Source organism: Heptranchias perlo, chromosome 19 (genome assembly GCF_035084215.1).
Source record: "Heptranchias perlo isolate sHepPer1 chromosome 19, sHepPer1.hap1, whole genome shotgun sequence".
NCBI classification, from domain to species: domain Eukaryota; kingdom Metazoa; phylum Chordata; class Chondrichthyes; order Hexanchiformes; family Hexanchidae; genus Heptranchias; species Heptranchias perlo.
In genome coordinates, this window is record NC_090343.1 from 12,878,649 (window position 1) to 12,905,768 (window position 27,120).

At 43.5% G+C, this 27,120-nt stretch overlaps 1 protein-coding gene across 1 annotated transcript in view; it reads right to left on the reverse strand.

Annotated features, from left to right (window-relative positions):
• The window catches only part of LOC137335165 (translocating chain-associated membrane protein 1-like 1), an 84,949-nt gene that overhangs the window by 40,964 nt on the left and 16,865 nt on the right, over positions 1–27,120 (reverse strand). The window contains exon 2 of the mRNA XM_068000329.1: positions 4,370–4,433. Within this exon, the coding sequence (XP_067856430.1) occupies positions 4,370–4,433 (64 nt within the window). The remainder of the gene's footprint in view (positions 1–4,369; positions 4,434–27,120) is intronic.

Sequence of the window (27,120 nt, forward strand, 5' to 3'; positions counted from 1 at the left end):
CAATCCAAAAACTATTATGATGACCAGTAATGAATGTGTGAGGGGTAGCTATGAATTTTTTTCAATGTATGAACCTTTGAACTCTTTCTAAGATAAGTGGCAGGAAAAACAATGCAACTTGGTATATACAAAATCAAAAGCAAAATATTGCATATGCTGGAAATCTGAAATAAAAACAGAAAATGCTGGAAAAGCTCAGCAAGTGAGGCAGCATTTGTGGAGAAAGAAGTAACAGTTAACGTTTCAGGTCAAAGATCTTTCGTCAGAACTGGAAGATGTTAAAGAGTTGAAGTTTTTAAGCAAGTACAGAGCCAGGGAAAGGGGGGAGGGAGGGAAGAACAAAAGGGAAGGTCTGCAATAGGGTAGAGGGCACGAGTAATTCAAGGACAAAAGGGATGATGGCGCAAGGTAAGAAAGGTGGTAATGGGACAAGTTAAGAAACAGAAAAGTAGCTGCAAATGGCAACAGCAGAACCATAACCATCAGCTGCAGTCCAATAAATTTTTAAAAATTAAATGGGGGCAGTGATTATGTTCTGAAGTTGTTAAAATCAATGTTGAGTCTGGCAGGATGTAAACAGCCTAAACGAAAGATGAGGTGCTGTTCCTCAAGCTCTAGAAATGTTCGTATTATTACTAGTAGATCTTCAAGATCTATTTCCTCGAGGAACAGCACCTCAACTTTTGTTTTACAACTTTCTGGACTCAACATTGATTTCAGTAACTTCAGATCATAACCACTGCCTCCCTTTTTAAAATTAAATTTTTTTTTATTGGACTGCAGCTGCTGGTTATGGTTCTGCTGTTGCCATTTGCAGCTACTCAAGATCGCTCTTTTGTTTCTTAACTTGTCCCATTACCACCCCCCTTGTCATGCACTAACATCCCTTTTGTCATTTAATCACTCTTGCCTTCGACCCTATCACAGACCTTCCCTTTTGTTCTTTCCTTCCCGCCACCGCCCCCCTTTCCCTGGTGCTGTACTTGCTTAAAAACTTTAACATCTTCCAGTTCTGACGACAGGTCTTCGACCTGAAACGTTAACTCTGTTTCTTTCTCTGCAGATACTGCCTCACTTGCTGAGCTTCTCCAGCATTTTCTGATTTTATTTTAGTATATACAAAGGCATACATATAATCAGTTATAGTAAAAACAGGTTTTATATTATACATAAGGACACTGCCACTCTCACCAATCCCAGCACGAGAACCTGACCTTTGCCACGCTCTGTTCCCAGGTAACAAGGCACCAACTTTGCTCCACTCCTGCTTCAACTTTGGCTACGTGTTTCATTCCATTCCACTCCAGCTCGCACCCAACTGCTCTGCTCCCAGGCCTCGAATTGCATTTCCCTTTCACATGCCCCTCTCCCTTGTTCCATTCCCCACTTGACTGACCCACACCCTGACTCATAGAATCACAGAATCATAGACAGTCACGGCACAGAAGGAGGCCATTCGGCCCATCATGTCCATGCTGGTCAAAAAGAGCTATCCAGCTTAATCCCACGTTGCAGCACTTGGTCCGTAGCCCTATAGGTTACGCACTTCACATGCACATCCAAGTGCTTTTTAAATGAGTTGAGGGTTTCTACCTCTACCAACCTTTCAGGCAGTGAATTCCAGATCCCCACCACCCTCTGGGTGAAAACATTTCTCCTCAGCTCCCCTCTAATTCTTTTACCAATTACTTTAAATCTATGCCCCCTAATCACTGACCCCTTTGCTAAGGAAATAGGTCCTCCCTATCCACTCTATCTAGGCCCTTCATAATTGTATCTACCTCAATTAAATATCCTCTCAGCCTCCTTTGTTCCAAAGAAAACAACCCCAGCCTATCCAATCTTTTCTCATAGCTAAAATTCTCCAGCTCTGGCAACATCCTCAAATCTCCTCTGTTCCCTCTCTAGAGCAATCACATCTTTCTTGTAATGTGGTGACCAAAACTGTACGCAGTACTCAAGCTGTGGCCTAACCAGTGTTTTATACAGTTCTAGCGTAACCCCCCTGCTCATATATACAGTGCCTCAGCTAACAAAGGAAAGTATCCCGGATGCCTTCTTAACCACCTGTCTGCTACCTTCAAGGATATGTTGCCAAGCATTCCAAGGTCCCTCTGTTCCTCTACACCTCTCAGTATCCTCCCATTTATTGTGTATTCCCTTGCCTTGTTTGCCCTCCCCAAATGCATCACCTCACACTTCTCCAGATTGAAATCCATTTACCACTTTTCTGCCCACCTGACCAGTCCGTTGATATATTCCTACAGTCTACAGCTTTCCTCTTCACTATCAACGACGCGGCCAATTTTTGTATCATCTGCAAACTTCTTTATCATGCCCCCTACATTCAAGTCCAAATCATTAATATATACCACAAAAAACAAGGGACCTAGTATCAAGCCCTGTGGAACCCCACTGGAAACAGCCTTCCAGTCACAAAAACACCCGGCAAACATTACCCTTTGTTTCCTGCCAACGAGCCAATTTTGGCTCCAACTTGTCACTTTCCCTTGGATCCCATGGGTGTTTACTTTTTGACCAGTTTGCCATGTCCCTGTCCTTGAATATCTTGAAAATCTACTAGTATTAATATGAACATTTCCAGAGCACGAATGATGAAATCTACAAACATTTCATTGTCAAAAGAAACTTTATTCTTAACAAAATAAACCAATGTAAGATGCAGCCAGGACGCCAACAACTATGTTGAACAGTTCAATAAAGCTATTAATATATTAAAAGTCTTGCGTATAACATCGCTGTAATATATTTTCTGCAACATTTTTTTGTAACATTGCTCAGTGACACTTAAATCAAAATTTATTCTAACCTGGGCAGATTTATTCTACCACATCTAATTAGGTAATTCTTTCCATGATCAGCTCCCAGCCCAGGTCCTGCCAGCTTTGATTTCCACTTTCTCAACAGCTGCAGCAGGCCACATAGAAATAAGTTAAAACAGCTTAATAGATCTGAACAATCCCAATCTAGGTGCTAACATCGGAAAGTTTAAACTTTTAAAAATGGTTCATACAATTAGAGTAATTTATACTTTGTAATTCCTACTCTTGGCTCTCTTTCTTACAGATGCAAAGCGTTCTTAAAATGCTGTTTATTTTGGCTCACTCTCTCCAAGAACATTTTGTTTCCAAACTCTCTCAAGCTTGTTAATTGACCTGTCAATCAAATAAACCCAAGGTTCTCAACTGTAACCTGACCTGTAAGTGAATGCAACATTCATTTCAAAAATGCAGAGCAATGCCACCTTCCAGCTTTAAAAGGAATACACATCTACATTCTATTTACATGGTATAATGTTCCTGGCCTGTACATCCTTTGACTTACTGTGAATATGGCCATGGGATATTCATATAATAAAATGCTCGGTAAAACTAAAAGACTTAAATAGATGCACACTCGAAGTGCCGTAACCTACAGGGCTACGGACCAAGTGCTGGAAAGTGGGATTAAGCTGAATAGCTCTTTTTCGGCCGGCACGGACACAATGGGCCGAATGACCTCCTTCTGTGCCATAATTTTCTATGATTCTATGATTCTAAATTGTGCAATCCAAAAACTTGTTCAAAACATTTCAATAATTACACCACACTTAGCAAAACTACAGTAAAAATTATTTTCATTGTGCAAACAGCACAAAATACTCCTTGAGGGGGATGGAAGGAGCAACCCAAAGTGAGATAAAAGGACACACATATAAGCACAGACCGATTTTCAGAAGGAAACAATTCCAAAACACACAAACAAAAAAAATTCACATCAATAACCAAAAGGACCAAAAATAAGTGGCAAGATGTATTCAAATAAAAATCACAAAAAATAAAGGAAAACAGCAGTTAACAATTCCAGCCAAGCAACTGAAGGTCAAGTCCCAAGCCCGACACAGTGCTAGGCATCTGGGGGAAACAACTGTTGCAGGCATGGCAACACTGTGGAGACAACTGTATGAGTTAAGATTTATAATTTTAGTATGAATTATTAAATGTTTTGTATGTGCTTATAATATCACAATGAGTATGAGTGTAGACTGGGTTAACTCACAAATCAAAATGAGGGCTCAAAACATTTTAAACAAAGATCTTTGAGTGATTTGATTGGCTGCTTTTCTAGTGCTTACTGGTTGCAGTTTCCTGTTAAAGAAATGGCTGGAGGATTCCATTCAATCAACATCATTAAATTAACAGTTGCTGCGGATTACTTGGTCTTTTATTGTGATATTTGACCATTTTTGAGATGCGGCACACTATGGAGGCAAGACTTCAATATGTATCAGGATTTGTTTCAATCAGAGAGGTCTGATGTATTTTGTTTTTCCACACTCACTTTAAGCCCATCAGGATAAATATCTTACCTATATTGATGTATGTAACATTGTACTGTACGGTGATGAACATGATGGCAAACTTGGCTGTGACCTGCAGACAAAAACAAAGTTTAGACTACACACATTTTACATGCGTTTGAATCAAATGGAAACATTTAATTGAGAAATGCAACTGAAGAACTGTATAACAAAATATTTTTCTTATTTGACAATTTCCACTTTGTGTCCCAAAGCCTTTTTTTACTGTATTGAAGAAATCCATAGAGTTATGCCTCCATCATGTGGATTTCCTCCAAATCATATTTGCCCACATTCTCCTCTTCATAAATGTACAGCGAGGAAAGGGCCTCTGAGTCTATTGGGGGGGGGGGGGGCGCAAAGAACAGTAATTTAAGAAAAGTACATAGAATTTTGCTACATTTAGCATTCCCCTTGTAGTTGCAAAGTTATTTGATTCAGTTTCTCCACACTTGATGTTACTGTACTGTTTTAGGATTAGTGGTTGAGGTATTTTTTAAATCTTACATTCTTGTGTGTTTTGGGCAGAATTTTTCTCTTATTTTCCTGTTACATTTTTAATATTGCATCGTAATGTTCCAGCCTTGGTCACGTTGCTGTTCTATGCATCTGTCATTGCACAGGAATTTAGGAATGGATACACACTGGATATTTCCCTAATACTCAGATTACATATTTAAATTGCTTTCAGTTTCTAGGTACCACTCAAAAAAAATCTATTTGCATCGATTTTTGCCAAAAACAAAGTATGAGAGATAGTAAATTTCAGGTATTTAAGAGTATTGCTTTTAAAATAAAGGTGCAAGTTATTTAAAAAGGTTGTGTATCATGGTGAGACCAATGAATTGCATTAAGTGCAATATGTATACATTTTCTAGCACAACGTACACATTTGTACGAATTGTCGAGTCACTACACTTGACAGCATCTCGACGCATTACACAGTATATATTACACTGGCTGGGAAGACATTTTTAGACCACAAGTTTTGCTGCATGGATGTATCTGGACAGGAAGGTGAGGAAGTGAAGACCTGGGTGAAAATCACAAGAGAAAGAAAGGGAGCCAGACAGTGTCGCCAGAAGACAGGCAGGCAGGGTGGGAGCCTACCTGGGCTGAACCTAGTCAAATCTTTCTTCAGTCTGGAATGTAAGTTGGCGGTTGAGGACCAGTCTCTGGAGATGGTTTCTGAAGGAAAGAAGAAAGTGGGTGGACACCATGTGGCCCCATGGAACATGATACTACTTGGGAGGACAATGATCATAGGAGGAAAAAGTTTTAATAGTGCAAGACTTCGTGATCGGAGGGGGTAGACTGGTAGATTTGGGTCATGACTTACAGTGCAGAACATATTGTCTCTCTGGTGCCAGGATAAAGGACACACAGGAATTTGCAGGCAGACACTAACAGGGTTAAGTGAGCAGTCAGTGGTCATGGTCAATATGGGAACTAACAACATTGGTAAGACAGGAAGGAGTCTTGCACAGGGAATATGAGGAGCTAGGAAGAAAGATAAAAAGCACGGATCAAAGTTAGTATTCTCAAGAATACTGTGTGCTAAACACTAAGCCAGACACGTAGAGGACGATTAGAAAGCTGAACATGTGGTTAGAAGAATGGAGTAGGAGACAGGTTTTCAAATCTGTGGAGTATTGGAACCAGTTTTGAAACAAGTGGTGGCTGTGCAGGATAGACTCCACCTGAACCAACTGGCAGCAACATCCTGGCACCAAGAATAGAGCATGGGTGTGATTTTAAACTAGTAAGCTGAGGAGACATGTATGGTATTACAAAGGAGTTTGGATGGAGCCATTGACCTTAGAATGATTGCATCTTCACTATACTTATTCTCAAAGCAATCTGAAATCATAAACTCAAGATGGGGTGGGTATGGAGAGATGCAACCATCCAGACTTGGAAATATATCGCCGTTCCTTCATTGTTGCTGGGTCAAAATCCTGGAACTCCCTACCCAACAGCATTGTGGGAGCACCTTCAACACACGGACCATAGCAGTTCAAAAAGGGAACGGCCCACCACAACCTTCTCAAGGGCAACGATGGATGGGCAATAAATGCAGGCCTCGCCCGTGACGCCCACATCCCAAGAATAAATTTTTTTAAAGTTTCACCGAGCCAAAAGCAGCAAACAAATTAAAGGATGTCCCAGGCTCCAACAGCTTTTGTTTAATATATGCTTCCCCAGAGATTATTTCCTTCCACAAATTGACTAAGTCTTTTTATCTTTTAAGTCAAGTCCAGATTCCGAATATTTGGGATTTTTTCTTTATTTCGGAGTATGGGTAGTTTTCTTCCTTCTCTCCTTGGCCACACACTCTCACGTGTAAGGGATTTGCTAACAGGACTGGCTTAAAAATCTGCTGTAGACCAGCTATACGTTGATATATACAAAATATCTATTCTATTTTATCACCAGCAATTTTTTTTTACAACAAAAAAAACTCGATAGTTTTGCTCACAGTATTTCGGCTGTTAGCAGCCCTTAATACTTGGATGATGAAAGGCTGCTGCAGACTAAACAGAAATCAATTCTCTACGATGAGAAAATTATTTGATACAGGAACAAGGTTACCCTTTAGTTTAAAAATTGTTTCGAGTTTTAATGTGGGATTGATTAAAAAGCAATCTTACAAATGGTTCAGATTACATCATAAATAGCTAGGGTGAATCTCAATTGAACCAGAGAATCACTCTCATGCAAACGATTTTCAAAAATTATACAAATTGTGCTATTCCTGAGAATTCTTTCTTTTGATGCCTACATAAAAGGATCGACAATTTAACATTAACTGGCTACATTTGCAGTAATAGTTAGTTATTGAGAAATAATAGTCTGCACATATAAAGAGATTTAATTCATAATGATTAAAGCGTTCTCTTAAATTAATGCCACATAGAGCACAAGTTGAATTAGGTGCAATTTAGAACAATTGCACAACGTTTGCTGTTACATAGCTTGAGTTCTGTTTGACATTTTATTAAATTGCTTAACAGGGTAAAAAAAAGTGGCTCCTCCAATGGCTCAGCAGATTAAAATCACTGAGATAGCTGAGCCATACAGACCATGAAGGTCCAAGTTTTGATTCCAGGGGCAGGATTTTAACAGGTAAAAACGGGTGGGTTGAGGGTAGGGGGGGGCATTGAAAATTGCAACAATTTCAGACCCGCCCCCAACCTGCCCATTTCCGGTTTTCACCGGGGCAGGACAAGGTGCTCTCAGGAGGCGGGTTGGTCACTAAAATCTATCAAGGAGGCTGCGGGCTTCCATTTTGAAAGGTTTTGCGATTTTAACCCCTGGGGGCTGGGTTTCCCGGGCCTTCTCCTTCATGCCGCATGAAATGAGGCGAGAAGGCCCGAAACTGTAGGTAGGTGCTTTTCTGGCACAGCTTGTGGGCCTGGAGGAGCAGGAGTGCTTCCCCCAGGCCCAAGCCTACCTGCAACGACCCCCCCAGCGATTGCCTATATCCACCCCCCAACGATCATGGACCCCCCCCGCCCCGAATGATCGCAGACCCCCGATCCCAACCCCCCCCCCTCAGTGACTGATCCCGGTGATTGACGCCCGAGACCCACTCCCCCCCCCCCCCCCCACACACACGACTGACCCCCCGATGTCCGACCTCTGATGACTGACTGACTGACATCCCCCCCACACCGATGACTGACCCCCTCCTCCGTGACCCCCATGCCCCGAGGCCACCCATGCCTCCCCCCCCCCCTCCTCTACCGCATCCATACAATCTAAGACTTACCTGAACACTTAACTCTTCCTTGCTCTGCTCCCATCCAACTGGGACCAGCCCGTCAATCAGGCCAACCAGTCGGACGGGAAACCGACAAAAAAAAAACGTCCTTATGTCAAAATCGTAAGGACGTCCTGGTAACCTGTACCTCCGAATTTCCTGTCCACGATTCGAAATCCCCCCGCCTTCTTCCCTGCTCCGAGTCAAAATCCTGGCCCAGATCTCTCCTGAATTAGCTGATTTCAGTAGGGTAATGGTGGGATACTACAATTGGTCTCAGCACCGCTGAGTTAAGGAGGGGAAATGCACTACAGGTTTAGTATCATTTTCAAGTGGCATCTGCTGGAAGTATACATGTGAATGTTAGATGAAGACAGCATTGGGCTCAGTTGTGATGCCACAGTGGTTGAATAGCCTGACAATAGTCACTACTTAGGCTCACACATGAAGAACTGCCACTTAGGTAAAGTACTAAAAGGTGACCCCCCCCCCCCCCCCCACCAGTAAGAAACTAAAGCTTTTAGAAGGGGAGTGGAGAAAATTGCTGGGAAAAAAAGTAAAAAGTTGAATTTTAAATAAATCTCCCCTTCTTTTCTGGAAGTGCTGAATCATGCTGGGGTGCAATCATACAAGTGTCATTACCTTCTCGGTGAGCCGAGACAGTGCATGGAGGCCGTCAGAGCTGAGCCCAATCATTTCCTAAACAGAGATTCAACACGCACCTGCTTTCCAGCACAGGTTACTAATTAGGATTAGAAGCAGGAACCATGGCTGATTTTTCCACTGTAGCCAATTGTGACACCACAACTGCTGTCCCAGTTAACTCACTATGGTGGGGGAATCAAACATGGGACCTTCTGGCTTTGTGACAAACATTTATTTATTAAGTCATCAGGGGAACCACAATGAAGGTTTTAATTCCTCTTATCAATAGTTCAGGGGGAAAAAAAACATCTACCAAAGCAACGATATATGCCCTGGAAGAACAAGCTAGTCTGAGAGAATTGCGCGGGAGGCGTCTTACTTAGTACCAGGAGAAACTGTAGAAGGAAAAGTCCACAGCCTATTATGCAAATAAAATAAAATTGCAAATCTGAAATGAGAAGAACAGTAAATGGTGACAATACACTATAAGTCAGTCAACATCTGTAAAGAGAAACGGCAAGCCGAAGTTTCAGTTCTGATAACGGGTACTAGATTTGGGGATTTTGCACTACATACTCAGGTTCAACATCACTTGTCACTCCTGTAAGTGGACCTCGCATTCTCTACAAACTGGAGTGTCTTTACCTGCCTGATATTTAGGTAAATAATAGCAAGACCTAGGAGTCAAACAGAGAGAACCCTTGCCACACTACTCCGGAATGTATCACATACCACCAGGCAATTCTCATCATCATGCTAGCTGCAGGATTTGCTACTTAGGCATGAATCTGCATTCTACACTATGCCACCTCCTCCTAATTTTAAAGATAATGAAGTCCAATTGTCACAAAATTACTTCAATAATTAGGTGAAGTATGTCCAATGAAGGAACATTCAAATATGCTTGCACACCCAACCCTGACTCTTGAGCCTACAGTGTCGTCAAACATTTGTATGCAACCCTCTGACGTAAGAAAATCCAGGCTGACCATAGTAAGTTCCTCCCCAGCACCTCCAAGATTGAATATATGGCATGTATGCCATATATTAAAACATGTAGTTCTCTATCATTAATGGAGTATCATACTTATGCATGGTTCAAGCAACAATCCAACATCAATGGGCGAGTCATGCATATAGCTTCAATTATTGCTTCCTCTATCCATTCTCTCCTTTTCATATTTTGAACTGCCAATGTTCCCATTAGCAACCTGGCTGTTTACTTCAGCAAGAATCAAAAGCTGCTCTTAAAACACAAGCAAAGGGGCTGAGATAAAACCGAAGGTTGAGTAAACAAGATACTGAAATAGCAACAACCCAAACTTCAGCAGTTTAAAAAGTCTTTACAAAAGAACCACTGGCTCCAATTTTCAGATGTAAAAGTGCTCAGACGAGGAGGAACGCGATGGACACCTACAGACGCTGAAAGACGCCCTCGTAAGAACGGGATATGATGCTCGACTCATCGATCGACAGTTCCGACGGGCCACAGCGAAAAATCGCGTAGACCTCCTCAGAAGACTAACACGGGACGCAACCAACAGAGTACCCTTCGTCGTCCAGTACTTCCCCGGAGCGGAGAAACTACGCCATGTTCTCCGCAGCCTTCAACATGTCATCAATGATGACGAACACCTCGCTATGGCCATCCCCACACCTTCACTACTCGCCTTTAAACAGCCACCCAACCTCAAACAAACCATCGTTCGCAGCAAATTACCCAGCCTTCAGGAGAACAGCGTCCACGACACCACACAACCCTGCCACGGTAACCTCTGCAAGACATGCCAGATCATCGACACAGATACCACCATCACACGAGAGGACACCACCCACCAGGTGCACGGTTCATACTCCTGTGACTCGGCCAACGTTGTCTACCTCATACGTTGCAGGAAAGGATGCCCCAGAGCATGGTACATTGGCGAGACCATGCAGGCGCTGCGACAACGGATGAACGGACACCGCGCAACAATCGCCAAACAGGAGGGTTCTCTCCCTGTCGTGGAACACTTCAGCAGTCATGGACATTCAGCCACCGACCTTCGGGTAAACATACTCCAAGGCGGCCTTCGAGACACACGACAACGCAAAATCGTCGAGCAGAAATTAATAGCCAAGTTCCGCACCCATGAGGACGGCCTCAACCGGGATCTTGGGTTCATGTCACGCTACACGTAACCCCACCAGCGAACAAATGTTATCTGTTTTTAATATAACGGGTCAGTGACTGTCTTCGTTCTGTCTCTCTCTCTTTTTTTTTTGGGGGGTTGTATATTCAGTGGCCTTTTAGATGACACCTTTCTGTCTGCTCACTGTGATTGCCTTGGCAACGGGCAGTAATCACCAGGCTTTGTTATGTGATCTTAAAATGCGAAGGATTCAAAATTATCACTTCCACACCGCCTGAGGAAGGGGAAAGCCCCCGAAAGCTTGTGGGATTAAAAATAAAATCGTTGGACTATAACTTGGTGTTGTAAAATTGTTTACAGATGTAAAAGGCCTAATGACAAACACATGTTAAATGCTGCACGTGGAAAAAAACAATTATATCGAAAATAAAAGGCTATGGGAACAGGAGAATCTCAACGGTTTCTTCCCCCTCCCCACTCTGCTTTTCCCCTTTTAGGTCATCTCTCTTGAAACCAGCAACTCATGACGGGGAGCAGTTCTAAGAGGGGTGGTTCATCTCATGTGCAAGTGGTAATGTTTTCATCCACGGTACCCATCAGTGCTGGTGAGATATTAAGACACACAGGCAGGAATAGGCCACTCAGTCCCTCGAGCCTGTTCCGCCATTCAACCAGATCATGGCTGATCTGTACCTCTTCTAAGCTTCTAAACTCAAGGGAATATAAGCTAAGTGTATGCCACATCGCCTCGTAATTTAACCCTTTAAATCCCGGTATCATTCTGGTTAATCTGCAACGTATCCCCTCCAAGGCCAATGTATCTTTCCTCAAGAACTGATCGCAGTACTCCAGATGGGGTTTTGCATAACTTCCTCCCTTTTACATTCCAGCATCCTTGAGATAAAGGCCAACGTTCCATTTTGATTACTTTCTGTACCTATCAAACAAAGCAACCTGGTCCCATTCTTTTCGTTACCAGATATTTACATCTCCAGCAGGGTCCATTGATTGGTAATCAGCAGAGAGAACCCTAAGCAATTTTCCATTCCATAACCTGGGGGGGGGGGGGGGGGGGGTCACAAAGGACAACTATAACACTGACACTGCCATCTTGTTTGGCTTGCATAACTCAGCATATGTCATAGATCAAACCCAAGACTTTCTTGGCCTAAATGGCTCATTCCATATCCATACTTGCTGAGCTTTTATCTTCATTGGCTGCATATGAGCACATCATGGAGCCTCAGGAGCTACGTGTAAAGTTTAAAGAAATGTTTCCATTTATTGGTAAACATTCTACAGTTAATTCAAAAATTATTTTGCTTGAAAAAAAATGAATTATCCAGTAATTCAAATTAAGCAATTTAAATAATTTCTTCCATTACTACAGTGACTAAACTTTCAAAAGTACTTAATTGGCTGTAATTCGCTTTGGGGTGTCATGAGGTCATGAAAGGTGCTACATAAATGCAAGTCTTTCTTTTCAAAGGCACAGGAGTCTTTTTTACATTATCTCAATTCAGATTAACAGACAACTTGAATCCAGTCACTTCAAATTAAGAGTAGACTGTGTATCGCAAGCTGCTGATACTAACAGATCTTAGTGTTTTGATTTAGACTTTATCCACTAATGAGGCAATAATGCAGGGAACTGTCTTTTCCAAACTTCTAGGCCCACAGAATTAAAACAGGACAAGCACTGAATAAGAAATACAAGCACAAATAGGACCAAGCTGCCTGGGCTTTGAGAGCTGGATTGCCAGGGCCGAAGATCACATGTGGTCCATAGGCTGCAGGATGGATACCCCTGCACTAAGCCATCAAGGGAATCAATGATTTTATAATGTTGTCTGCATGAGTTATCGGATACTTCGGTGTGATGAAAATCCTGTGTGCTTCCAGTGCCATGTGTGGAAAATTAGAACAGTCAAAAAATTAATAATGAGGCTTAGATCCTTCCTGGCCTGATTGGCTCATTCTACATGTTGCAATTACCAAGCCAGCCACCTGAATAAAATCAACAAAATCAAGATTAAAACTGTAAGAGGCTCATGTCATCTTGTGTCATCTTTAAATGAAGGTTTCATCCCCTTCTTAAAAACAGGCATTCCTGGGCAGGACACAGCAGCCGAGATTTTCTGTTTAAAATAAATGGCAGCGTTAAAAGAACGCCTATCTGAAAATCTAGGCTAACATCTCGCAGGATAGGACAGACATGAATGTTCACACCAAAAATTTGCCCACTGAAGAAATACACTGCCAAGATCCCAAACTCATATCCAGAAGGTTAAACAGTATATGACTTTACTTCAAAAGGCTTAAGGCAACTACTGTATGTCCAAGAAAAGTATAATTTGTGCTATTCGCTACACCCCAAACCACAGGTGCTTCTCCATTAGTAATTCACAATGGTAAAAAAACTAATTTGAGCCCTTGACGGAATGAATCACAGCTGTAGCAACCTGCATGTCCTTTATAGACAACAGATCAAAACGCAGACGCAGATGAAAATGTGCAGGTTCCTCCAAAAGCTGACCTACAATATCCTGTGGCGATTTCTGTATGAAACTAGCCCAGTTGGAATCATTCGACGACAGCAATAATGACTCGCAGAACTACAAGGCTCAAGTCAACCTATACACAAAGCATTGTTACGAGCAGCCAAGAGTCTTAGTTCCACAGGACAAAAATAGCATAGTGTTTTAATAGGATCCTTGATCCTATCAAAAGTAATGCCCATCAAAGAAAGTGAAAGGGATTAATACTCAGATTACTACTCTTTATGCACTGGAGCTTTTGCAAACTGATCAGGAGCTGGATCGAACATACTGTGACCTTCTGACTATAAGAGAACCTGCAAAAGGACCAACTTCGGCAGATATTTAGGGTATAGGCAAAGGATCGCCCTAATCTTATGCTATACAAGATACTGTGGGTTAACTTGGACTTTTCCAAGAACAGAGCATTCAAGGCAAATGCCAAAAAAGGAAAGTCTTCCATGGCAATAACTTTAGCAAGAAAGGTTGCATAAGCTTGTGAAGCAGCAGCTTTAAGCCTCAAGCCAGAAACCTGGATTTAATGAGTGCTGCGATGTGCCAAGACCTTTTTTGTTAAAAAGGTTAGTGTGTGTCAGGAGCTACGTGACAAAATTAACATCCTTCAGGAAGATCAACTTCTTATTTGACCCTGAACGGATCTTCCAAACACCATTTCCTCTCCATCACAAATGCCCCTATGTCCACCTCCGTAACATCATGCGTCTCCGCCCCTGCCTCGGCCCATCTGCTCCTGAAACCATGCCTGTCACCTCGAGACTTGACTTTTCCAATGATTTCCTGGCCAGCCTTCCATCCCCCTCCATAATTTTCAGCTCATTCAAAACTCTGCTGCCCATATTTATTTTTCCATTCATTTTTGTCTGATCATGCTTCGGTGAAGCGCCTTGGGACATTTTTCTACATTAAAGGTGCTTTATGGATGCAAAGTTATACAAATGTTGTAGAACTAGCATCAGAGCTTCTGAGTTGGGATGAGGAACAAATAGAAAACACTCCTGATCTTTATCCAGCAACTCCTGTTGGACTTACATGTGTGCCCGTCAGGTGAGGATCGAATCTAGCTCAGTTGTGACACCTCCTGCGGTTCAACAGTTTGCTAACATTAGCAATCAAAGTTCACACATAAATTATGGGCAAAGTATGGAAGTGCGCCCTGCATCCATGGAACTATACCCCATTAAGATGGCAATGCCTCCATTGGAGGAGAGGGGAAAAAATTGGCCAGAAGGTTTCTTAGAACATTAATCTATCTCCCACGGTGTTGCACATGGGGACTCAAGACCATTTAATCTTTGGGTGAAACCAAGTGAGAGGGCCGGGGATAATTGGACCAGAGTGTGCGCAGATGTAATTCAGTCCCCACTTTAAAGTGATAGATTGTCTTATTTTTATAATACCATTATAATTTCCTGTGCTCATTTATAATATAGAGCGTCTCCACTGGCAAGGGAGTACAATTACAGGGTAACAAATTTACGTAGGCAGTTTCCATTATAAATGTTGACACAGGAATTTATAATGGAAAAAGTGGACAGGAAATGCACGCAGACATTATAATATATTACATATAGATTTTTTGATAAGGGCGATAGTTTAATCTTCCCATTAGGCCAATTCGATCTCTGTACTGCCGACTCTATTCATTCTTCAGGGTGATTAAGTGGCACTGCTGTGGCTGTAAAACCTACCTGAATAGTTCAGTTGGAATCTGACATCATGATACGGTGGCCTCTATAGTTAATCCCCTTGGTCACAATTTATACTTCAACTTTCTCTTTGATCCAACTAAACAATAATCGATTATCCTTCGTCAAAAGGTCACTCACATCAGATCTGCAGTATTTCCTCAACATGCAGAAACAGATCTATACTCTAGTTCTCGTGGTATGTTGTCAGTCATGGCATTGCAAATAAAAGTAGGAGACTTGGCCATAGTCCTTTGACAAAGACACAAAAAGAATGCTTCAAGAGTTCAAAATGCTTACTTCATTTGTGAATTAACCATAACCACATAGTTTCACAATTGTACTAGTACTGCTATGCTCCTAGATCACAGCACAAAGTGATAATTCTTTCAGAAAATGTCACAAGATTATTTCACGAACCCCCTTTTTAACCACCTACTGAAAGACTACCACGTTAAAGTGACCAAGTCTCTGGAACACCAATTTTGCCTGTTAGGTAGTTAGTAATTGGCATTGCTTCTTCAAACCTTTGGCATGCCCATCTGTCGCTTAACATCTTCTGTGACAAGTTGCCACAGATACCAAAATTTTCCAACCATTAAACAAAACTGAAGCTACGCTGTCCTCTGAATTGACACATCCTTCACCCACCTTCCTACAAACTGCTCACTCTCCTCAGGTGCCTGGCACCTGAGGAGAGTGAGCAGTTTGTAGGAAGTGGAATTCCTGTATTCTACCAATACCTGAGAAAGCTGTAAATTTCAGCCCAATGCAACAAAATAAGGCTCTTTGGGGGGGAAAAAAAACATATTACAACATCTACAGTAATACTTCCAAAGAAAATGACACAAAAACATTTATTTAATTTTAGCTCAGTATTAGACTCATGGATGATGCTTTAATACTCCCCACGATCATAAGAAATTAAGCCTACCTCACATAAAAAACACAAGAAATAGGAGCAGGATTGGCCATACGGCCCCTCCAACCTGCTCCGCCATTCAATAAGACCATTGGCTGATCTTCGACCTCAACCCCATTTTCCTGCCCTATCCCCATATCCCTTGATTTCCTTCGTGTCCAAAAATCTATCGATTTCCGTCTTGAATATACTCAACGACTGAGTATCCACAGCCCTCTGGCGTAGAGAATTCCAAAGATTCACAACCCTCTGAGTGAAGAAATTCCTCCTCATCTCAATCCTAAATGGCCGACCCCTTGTCCTGAGATTATGCCTCCTAGTTCTAGACTCTCCAGCCAGGGGAAACAACCTCTCAGCATCTACCATGTCAAGTCCTCTCAGAATTTTATACATTTCAATAAGATCACCTCTCATTCTTCTAAACTCCAGAGAGTATTGGCCCATTCTACTCAATCTTTCCTCACAGGACAACCCTCTCATTCCAGGAATTAATCTAGTGAACCTTCATTGCACCCCATCGAAGGCAAGTATATCCTTCCTTGGATAAGGAGACCAAAACTGTACACAGTAATCCAGGTGCGGTCTCACCAAAGCCGTGCACAATTGCAGCAAGACTTCCTTACTCTTGTACTCCAACCCCCTTGCAATAAAGGGCAACATACCATTTGCCTTCCTACTTGCTTGCTGTACCTGCAGGTTAACTTTCTAAGTTCAGTGTACAAGGACACCCAAATCTCTCTGAACACCAACATTTAATAGTTTCTCACCATTTAAAAATTATCCTGCTTTTCTATTCTTCCTACCAGAGGTATTTGGAATGTTAAAGATGGATGCGGGTGAAACTAATCAAATTGTTGCAGGCCCAAATATGACACTTGTATAGCTAGTCACAAGAGCTATTGAAAGCTTTTTCTGTGACGAGACAAAATCAGAAATTTACAACTGTTCACTGAAAGCAAGCTCTGGATTTTGCATTGAAATATGGATATTGAAAGTACGAACATTACTTTAAATTGCCACGGAGGACTTTTTAAATGAAAACATTTTTTCCTAAAAATGAATAAAATACATCTTTGCAATTGGTGCAGAGTTAAGCAAAGGTAAAAATTGACGAAAGAACCAAATAAAGTCGGTAAGCAAAGAAACTACATAATTATCAGAATTGAGGATACACAGAAAGGTAAAAAGAATCAAAGGGTATGGATCAGACATTCGCCAGAACTTGCAACTTTGGCAGGGGTGTAAAATGGGCGATACCAGATCGGCCGTCCATTATACACTCTGCCCGATTTCCAAGTCAGGCGGGGTGCATAACGGCCAATCCAATACCACACGTTTTACACTACTGCCGAGATTGAAAGTTCCGGCCATAACACCCAAAAATCTTGCTAAACTTGGAAACATTCTTGAGTAGAATGTTGCAACCCTCCTTCAAATGTGGATGCTGCAAGCTCACCCCTATGTCAGATCACATTTACAACCTTACAAAGTCACTCTGCTCCCTTTCGCAATGGCTTCACCAGCATAATCAGATACTTATAATTATCACCTATATCTGATTTACAATTACTGCCATTCAGGGTATACAAAAGCAGTGCTTATCCCCGCACAGACGATCCTCTCCTCATTTTAGCTATGTGTTTACAAAGCATTAAGGGAAGAGGTAGTTTTAAGAAATTTGAAAACTTTCTTTTCCTATTATAGACATCCATCAAATGATTTTCTGCCAATGGAAAATTCACACGTACAAATAAGCATCTTACCAGCAGCGGTAGATAATAGCTGCAGCGGTAAATTGAACTACATTTTCCATCAGCTTATTGTAAAACTAATTCCTCATTCATACTCTATGGAATTAATCACAAGCTTGAACATTCTACTTGTCTTAGTAATTGCCAGCATACAATGCAATACTTTCAGTTTCCACTCCTCCCCTTGAAGGTCCCAACTCACGCTAGGTTCTATGGACACAAGTACATCATTCAAATACCTATTCTTTTTTTCCTATTTCAAAATAAACTTTATTCATAAAATTTGTGTAGGTACATACAATGCAATTCAAGTCATGCTTCAAAAACAATACAAGTCATACAATTTGCAACAGTACATACAGTACAAATCAACAGTCCAGGTACAATCAATAGTTACGCACCATACATTGTACATACAGTACATGACACCCTACGGTGCCTCACTACATTACAGTCGTTACCGGTTACAGATACAGTACATTTTATTACGTCCATTTATCATTCTACATTCTGCCCGAGGGGTTTTTCCCTGATTCCAGTCCCTCGGTATACAATGGCGGGAGGGCTCTAAACCGTGGCCTTTCGCCATAGAGCCTTTGCGTAGGTCGCACCTCGCTTCAGTGCATTCCACAGCACGTACTCTCGCACCTTGGAGTGTGTCAGGTGGCAACACTCGGTCGTGGACAGCTCCTTCAGCTGGAAGACCAGCATGTTTCCGGCAGTCCAAAGGGCCTCTTTCACCGAGTTGATGGTCTTCCAGCCTCAGGTGATAGCTGTCTCGGTGTGCGTCCCGGGGAACAGTCCGTAGAGCACAGCGCCCTGTGTTACCAAACTGTTTGGAATGAACCAGGACAGATACCAATGCATCTTTCTCTACGCTCTCTGCGCAAAAGAGCAGCCCATCAGGAGGTGGAAGACGGTCTCCTCCCCGCCACAGCCTCGAGGGCAGCTTGCGGTGGGGCTGAGGTTCCGTGCTTGTTGGAAGCACTGGGAGGGCCTTTCTCACCACCATCCAGGCTACATTCTGGTGCCTGTTGGTCAGTTCCGGCGACAAGACATTCTGCCAAATGGCCTCGATCGTCTGGTCAGGGAAGGAACCAATCGAGTCCACCCTCTCAGTTCCTTGCAGGACTCTGAGAACGTATCGTGTCGACCACTGTCTGACGCCTTGTGGTCAAAGGGGTTCTTCCTCAGGAACTTCTCCACCCGGGACAGATGGGGGGTGGGGGTGGGGGGGTGGGGGGCGGAGAACGGTCCAGCTGAACGGAACGTCCTGTGCCTGCTCAGCCAGCTCCAGCCTTCTCAGTGTGCTGGACAGGTATAAACCCAACATGTGTAGAACGCCAGTGTTCACGTATGGCGTTCTACACGTATCCTGAGGCAGCCACACACAAAGGTGGCCATCAGGATCAGAGAGGCTTTGGGGACGCTCTTCCCCCCTTTTGTCTGGGGTCTTGTACATGGTGGTCCTGCGGACGCATTCTACCTTGGACCTCCAGACAAACTGGAAGATAGCTCAGGTGACTGTGACGATGGTGTTGTGGGGAATGGGTCAGGCCCTGGCCATGTAGCGCACCACTGCGAGTGCCTCACACCTTATCACCAGGTTCTTGCTGGTTATGGAGAGGGATCGCCCCACCCACATACCAAGCTTTTGTTTGGCCTTGGCGATCTGCTCCTCCCAGTTCTTTGCGCAGGCCAAGGGCCACCCGAGCCAGATCCCTAGTACCTTCAGGTAGTCGGACCTGAGAGTGAAGGGGTTAAAGGATCGGGTCTCCCACCAGCCAAAGAACATGGCCTTGCTTCTATTTCAGTTCACTCTGGCCCCCCGAGGCTAGCTCGAAATGGTCGCAGGTGCCCATCAGTGTGTGGACCGACTGCTGGTCGGAACAGAAAGTGGTGACGCGTCCATGTACAGGGAGGCCTTAACCTGAGAGCCTCTGCTGCCTGGGATCGTCCCATCCCGCCCGATACCCTCATCCTTCCTGATGGACGCGGCAAATGGCTCAATAGAACATACGAACAGGACCGCAGAGATAGGACAGCCCTGCCTAACTCCAGATCTGATCGGAAAGCTCTCTGACTCCCACCCGTTGATTAGGACTGTGATACGGATGTCCGCATAGAGCAGTCGGATCCAATCGCGGATTCCCTCCCCAAAACCCATTTCGGAGAGCACGTCAATCATGTACGTGTGGGATATTCTGTCAAAGGCCTTCTCCTGGTCCAGGCTGATGAAGCAGGTGTTCACCCCCGTCCTGCACGTAGGCGATCGTATCCCTGAGCAGCACGAGGATTTCAGAAATCTTCCTGCCGGGTACAGTACAGGTCTGGTCTGGGTGGATCACCCACGCCAGAGCAAATTTGAGCCTTTTGGCGATTGCCTTAGACAGAATCTTCTAGTCAACATATAGCAAGGAAATGGATCGCCAATTTCTGATTTCTTCCCTCTCCCCCTTCCTGTTGTAGATGAGGGTGATGATGCTTTTCCTCATGGACTCTGACATGCTGCCTGCCAGAAGCATACCCCCATATACTTCCAGTGGGTCTGGGCCTATCCAGTCCCACAGAGCAGAGTACAACTCGACCGGTAAGCCGTTGCTTCCGGGAGTCCTACTTTTCTCGAAGGACTGGACGGCCTTAGTCAGTGGCCGATCCAAACTCTCCCTCTCGCTGTCCTCTAAGACCTCCGTGATAGAGGACAGGAAAGACTGGGAGGCCATGCTGTCTGTGGGCTTCACATTATACAGCCCAGCATAAAAGGATTTGATGATCCTCAATCCTCATTATGTCCGCCTGCGAGGACGTCAGCAAGCTGTCTTCCTCTTTCAGGCTGCTGATCAGAGGTCTCTCTGAGCAGCTTCTGGAAGAAGAAGCGCGAGCACTTCTTGCCCCACTCCATGGAGCGAACTCTGGACCGGAAGATAATCTTTGAAGCCTCGGAGGTGAAGAGCTAGGCTTGCTGGCCCTTCACCTCTGAGTTCCTCACTGACATCGACCCCCATCGACTGCATGCTTTTCTGGAGCTGTGACACTTCCCTCTGTCTGTCTCTTGCCTTCTGAATACTTTTGAGAATGAAGAGCCTCTTGATGTTGGCCTTGATCGCTTCCCACCAGTGCACTGTGGAGTCGAAGGGGGGTTTCACGGTTCTCCAACCTGTGTAATCCCTCTTTAGTTCCTCGATGTTCTCCGGGGTCAACAGTCTCACGTTCAGCTTCAATATCCCCCTGCCCACCCTCTAATCCTCTTGTGATTGACTGTCAGCCAGTACGAGGCAGCGGTCAGTGGTCAGAGAAGAACACCGGCTGGACATCGGTGGATCTGACCTTGTGCGTTGCGGACACAAAAAGGAAGTCTATCCTGGAACGGATAGACCTGTCTGGCCTGGACCAGGTGTATCTCTGCAGCGCTCGGTCTGGAGGGTTGCTGAAGACGTCGCAAAGCTTTGCATCTTTCACCACCTCTATCAGGAGTTTGGATGTAGTGTCCAGTATACCACCGCCTCTGCTGGATCGTCCAGCCGCATCAATGATGCATTTGAAGTCTCCGGCGAGAACGATCGGTCTGGAGGTTGCCAGCAGTATTGGGAGGTGCTGGAAGACCTCCATCCACTCGCTCTTGAGGGACGAGGCGTACACATTGATCAGTCGGAACGGGGCGTTCTTGTACATTCTCCTTCATGTGTAAACTTAGATAGGATGTTTGACAAAGAATTGGGAGAACATCACAGTCAACCCTGATCCTGTTCATTTGTGCACACTTCACAGCAGAGATTACTGGAGAGTGAGGAGAACTCTGGTCATCTTCTCTAGCTCAGGGGCACTGAACCCACTGTAGCATCCTACTACTTGAACAGCTGAAACCAGCAAAGACCAGAGATTGCACATGGGACCTTCCTGACCTGTATGAATCAACTTATGAGAAATACATTTACCTACAGAGCCAATGAGAGCTTGTGGCAATACTTTCAATGTTTGAACAAATAGTATTTTTCCTGCTTTGTTTTATTTGAGTGAAGCATTAATTGTGTAATTAGTTGTGGTATTTTCTGTGTCAATAAAGCCTACATAAGACCTGGAAAAGAGGGCATCTCATTCCCCTTTTTAAAAAAGAATATGGTACTATCTTGATGGCTTAAAAGTTTTGTCCAGTGAGTAGCCAAGAAATACAAACCAGAAAGGTTCCAGGTATGATCCCCAGCATTAAAGGCCACCTCTCAGTCATTTACCTAGCTGCTAATAAACCCCAATTGTTTTTTTTTTGTCCAATGACTTGTACCATCAAGTCTACAGAAATGGATTTACTCAGGTCAGAGGCCAGAATGCTAAACAGCTCTGAGCAGTGAGCTGGGCTTAACAGATGATAAATGATCTTGAGTGGACAGAGACAGACTAAACAGTCCATTTTTTCCACCTATGCAAGTGGTACCACAGCATTCCAACGTGTGTTATTATTTTGGAGGGGAGGGGTCATGGTAACTTTTAAATAACAACGGGCTGCCACCTCAGTAAATCTATTTCTGTGAATTCTATACCAGTACACATCTTTTATAAACCCTTAAATCAAAAGCAAAATACTGCGGATGCTGGAAGAGTCGGAGATGGACTATGTGAAGGCAAGGGAAGGGTGGAAATTGGAAGCTTAGTTGATGAAATTTTCTAGTTCAGGGAGAGAGCAGGAAATGGCACCAATACAGTCATCAATGTACTGGAAAAAGTGAGGGAAGGGACCTGAGTAGGACTGGAACAAGGAATGTTCCACGTATCCCATAAAAAGGCAGGCATAGCTGGGACCCATACGGGTTCCCATAGCAACACCTTTATTTGGAGGAAGTGAGTGAAGTCAAAGGAGAAGTTGTTCAACGTAAGAACAAGTTTAACCAGGCGGAGGAGGGTGGTGGTGGACTCTTCCAAACACTCCCTCCAGGTGAAACAGCGGTTTACTTGCACTTCTTTCAATTTAGTATACTGTATCCACTGCACACAACGCGGTCTCCCCTATATTGGGGAGGCCAAACGCAGACTGGGTGATCGCTTTGCCGAACACCTCCGCTCTGTCTGCAAGCATGACCCTGACCTGCCGGTCGCTTGCCATTTTAATTCCCCTTCCCACTCCTACACTGACCTCTCTGTCCTCAGCCTCTTACACTGTTCCAATGACGCTCAACATAAGCTCGAGGAACAGCACCTCATCTTTCGTTTAGGCACTTTACAATCATCCGGACTCAACAGTGATTTCAATAACTTCAGATCATAACCACTGTTCCCATTTTTTCAGTCGGCTAGTGCTGGTAATGGTTCTGCTGCTGCCATTTACAGCTACTCCTGATCAATCTTGTGTTTCTTAACCTGTCCCATTATCACCTCCCTTGCCTTGCACCATGTTCCCTTCTGTCATTTAATCACTCGTGCCCTCTACCCTATCAGAGAACTTCCCTTTTATTCTTTCCTCCCCCCCCTCTCCCTTTCCCTGGCTCTGCACTTGCTCAAAAACTTGAACTCTTTGAACATCTTCCAGTTCTAACGACAGGTCTTCGACCTGAAACGTTAATTCTGTTTCTTTCTCCACAAATGCTGCCTGACTTGCTGAGCTTCTCCAGCATTTTCTGTTTTTATTTTATAAACTCTTATCAACTTACATTTATCGCCTTTATTTAATAAAAGCTCTTAAATAGGCTCCAATATTTATTCCACTTTAAAGGTCAACATCGCAGGCCTATATAAAAAAAAGTAGAATATTACCTGTTTTTAGCAAATTTTCTCAAACCATACTATTATCCCATCGATTGCTGAATATTTGCACCCCACCACTATCCTCACTTCTTTGTTTAGTCTTTTAAAGTATTTTGTCTCGGCCTATTTTATGAACTTTATACTTTTTAAAAAAAATCTTCCAGTTTTTTTCTCCCCTCACCTTCTCCCCTAAAGGCATTACTTGATGCTGCGTTACAACTGTACAGGCATACTCTGGTATCTCACACAAGTGTCATTTATTCATGTGCGAGTCTTGACAGTGAGTGTTAGCAAGCTAATTAACCTGTCCTCACCCGACAACCATGTCCACTGCACATTATCTATTGAGCACATCCCTGCTACAAAGTCATTGTAAGGTGGGAACACAGACCAATTTTCCCCTCCTTAACCCAAGGGTGCAGGGCAACACTGAGCATCATCCTAGCTGAGATGAGCTAACTTCCTGGTTTTTAATGTCTCAGCTATTCACCTTATTAAGCTATCAAAACAGTGTCATGCTCTTTTTATTAAAAAGGGCCATGATGTGGAGATGCCGGTGATGGACTGGGGTGGACAAATGTAAGGAGTCTTACAACACCAGGTTATAGCCCAACAGCTTTATTTGAAATCACAAGCTTTCGGAGCTTTCCTCCTTTGTCAGGTGAGTGTAGGATTCCATAAAGGTACAGCATATATAGTCAGAGAACAATGCTTGGTGATTACAGATAATCTTTCCAACTGCCCATTATCACACCTCGGCAGAGATATAAGCAATCAAAGGAGTGGAATGGTGTTCAGACAGAGAAACATTACATACAAGACTAGTGAATACACAAACAGTCAGAACACAAAGACACAGAAAGAGAGAGAGAGCGCGCGAGAGAGACCCGAAAGGCAGAGAAAGAGAGAGAATGACCAGTTGTATTAAAAACAGATAACTTTTTTTCGCTGGTGGGGTTACATGTAGCATGACATGAACCCAAGATCCCGGTTGAGGCCATCCTCATGGGTGTGGAACTTGGCTATCAATTTCTGCTTGATGATTTTGCATTGTCGTGTGTCTCGAAGGCCGCCTTGGAGAACCCTTACCCGAAGATCGGAGGCTGAATGTCCTTGACTGCTGAAGTGTTCCCCGACTGGGAGGGAACCCTCCTGTCTGGCGATTGTTACGCGGTGTCCGTTCATCCGTTGTCGCAGTGTCTGCATGGTCTCGCCGATGTACCATGCTCCGGGGCATCCTTTCCTGCAACGTATGAGGTAGACAACGTTGGCCGAGTCGCAGGAGTATGAACCATGTACCTGGTGGGTGGTGTCCTCTCGTATGATGGTGGTATCTGTGTCGATGATCTGGCATGTCTTGCAGAGGTTGCCGTTGCAGGGTTGTGTGGTGTCATGGACGCTGTTCTCCTGAAAGCTGGGTAATTTGCTGCGAACGATGGTCTGTTTGAGGTTGGGTGGCTGTTTGAAGGCGAGTAGTGGAGGCGTGGGGATGGCCTTAGCAAGGTGTTCGCCGTCATTGATGACATGTTGAAGGCTGCGAAGAACATGGCGTGGTTTCTCCGCTCTGGGGAAGTACTGGATGACGAAGGGTATTCTGTTGGTTGTGTCCCGTGTTAGTCTTCTGAGGAGGTCTATGCGATTTTTTGCTGTGGCCCGTCAGAACTGTCAATCGACGAGTCGAGCGTCATATCCCGTTCTTACGAGTGCGTCTTTCAGCGTCTGTAGGTGTCCATCGCGTTCCTCCTCGTCTGAGCAGATCCTGTGTATTCGCAGGGCCTGTCCATAGGGGATGGCCTCTTTTTAGGGCTTTTCTCCCCCTCTTTTTCTTAGGCCATCCTGCACCACACACGATCCCCAGCCGAAAGGATAGCCGAATGTCCGGTGAGGAGCGGAGAGACACACAGACTGGGAAGATCGCAGGTCAACTGCTTCTCTATAGACTAGTAGTTGTTTACAAATCTGCAGTTCCACTCTAAGGTCGGAATAAACCAGGAAATGAGTGGCTTTCTTACTCTTAAAAAAAAAGTATAACACTGAAATTTACACGTAACAACGTGTAACAAATGGGTCTCCAAACTTTTACATATACCAGAGGATCTCCCATGGCATTGCTCACCGTGAGTTCTATAATGTGTTGTGGGGGGGCGGGGGAAGGGTTGACATCTCCACTAAAACCATTTCGAAAGAAGTTTGTAGGAGATCTGCCAAGAAAAAGTGAAGTGACTGTTTTACGATTGGTTCCTGGAATAATGCTTTCCGTACTCACTGCATGTAAATAAATAAAGAATTTGGTCCCCTCACATATAACAATTACGTGAAAGGCGATGAGGTGGAGGTTTTTATCACGAGGACCAAGAAATAAAAAACTTAAGGAAAGGTTAAATTAATTTGCTTCTTTCTTTATCAAAAATCTCTAACAATACCTGGTGGGTGGGGGGGGGGGGGGGTCACTAAAAGGTTTGTTTAAGCAGAACAAGTAGCTCCTTCCAACTTCAAATAATTTCCATTACAGAGCTTCAGGCCTACACCAGTCATGTGACATTGTTCATTCATCAGCCCAACTAGCTTGGGAAGCCATATTACCTGAAACATAATCAGCTTCTCACCCATATACAGTAACCTCCCACATATCAGGATTGATCACTGCAACAAATGTAATAAATGCAGGCCTTAATCCTAATTTTTACTCAAATGAGGTCCATTTAGTTTCATGTTGAAGATTATTTTCCCTCTTGTCAAGTAGTGCACAGGAGTCTCCAGTAGCCTAGTGGAAAAGTCACCACCCAGTGTTGTACTAAGTTGTACATACAAGAAGGTCCCAGCTTCAATTCCTAATCTATGCTTTCTCTGATCTTAGCCAGTAACAATGATAGGAGAGCTAATATTGGCCTCAGAGTGGAGCAGCTGATTACTTTTGCTTTACAATCTCTTGCCTGGCTGATTATTCCAGACATTCATCACCCTTTATATGTTGAAATTCTATGGTGTCAGAATTAAATTTACTTTTATCACTTTACTTGTAACCTCTGGTGCGATTATCCTGCTTATTTTGAAGTAAATATTCCAGATACTTAATATATTTCCACAAAATTTCTCACTTAATTATCTTCTGTCTAGACTACAGAGATTGAGTTTTTTTTAAAAAAAAGCTTTCTTCATAGTTCATCCCTTTTACTCTTAGAATTATTTGTATTGCTCTTCTGATGCATCATCACCAATGCTTGTATGCCCCTTATCTATAATCTTGTCAGAAACCTTTCTGTACAGTGGACAAACAAAATACAGACACACACAGTGATGATAATTTATATCTGTGAAAAAGATGCACGTGACTGGACCAATCAGGGTCAGCTGTTCTTTAACAATTCTCTGCACAACACACTCACTCGCCATTCTTTATTCTATCTGTAATCTGGTTGGAAGGCCATTTTTGTTGTTATTTTTCCCTGTAGTACACACTTACTGAACAAATAATGGTACATTTTTTCCAGAATTTTCCCCAAATTAAGCTGTTTTTGTTGATTACTTTGATTTTTCTCTAAAACACAAAAATACAGCTGCTGCAAACATT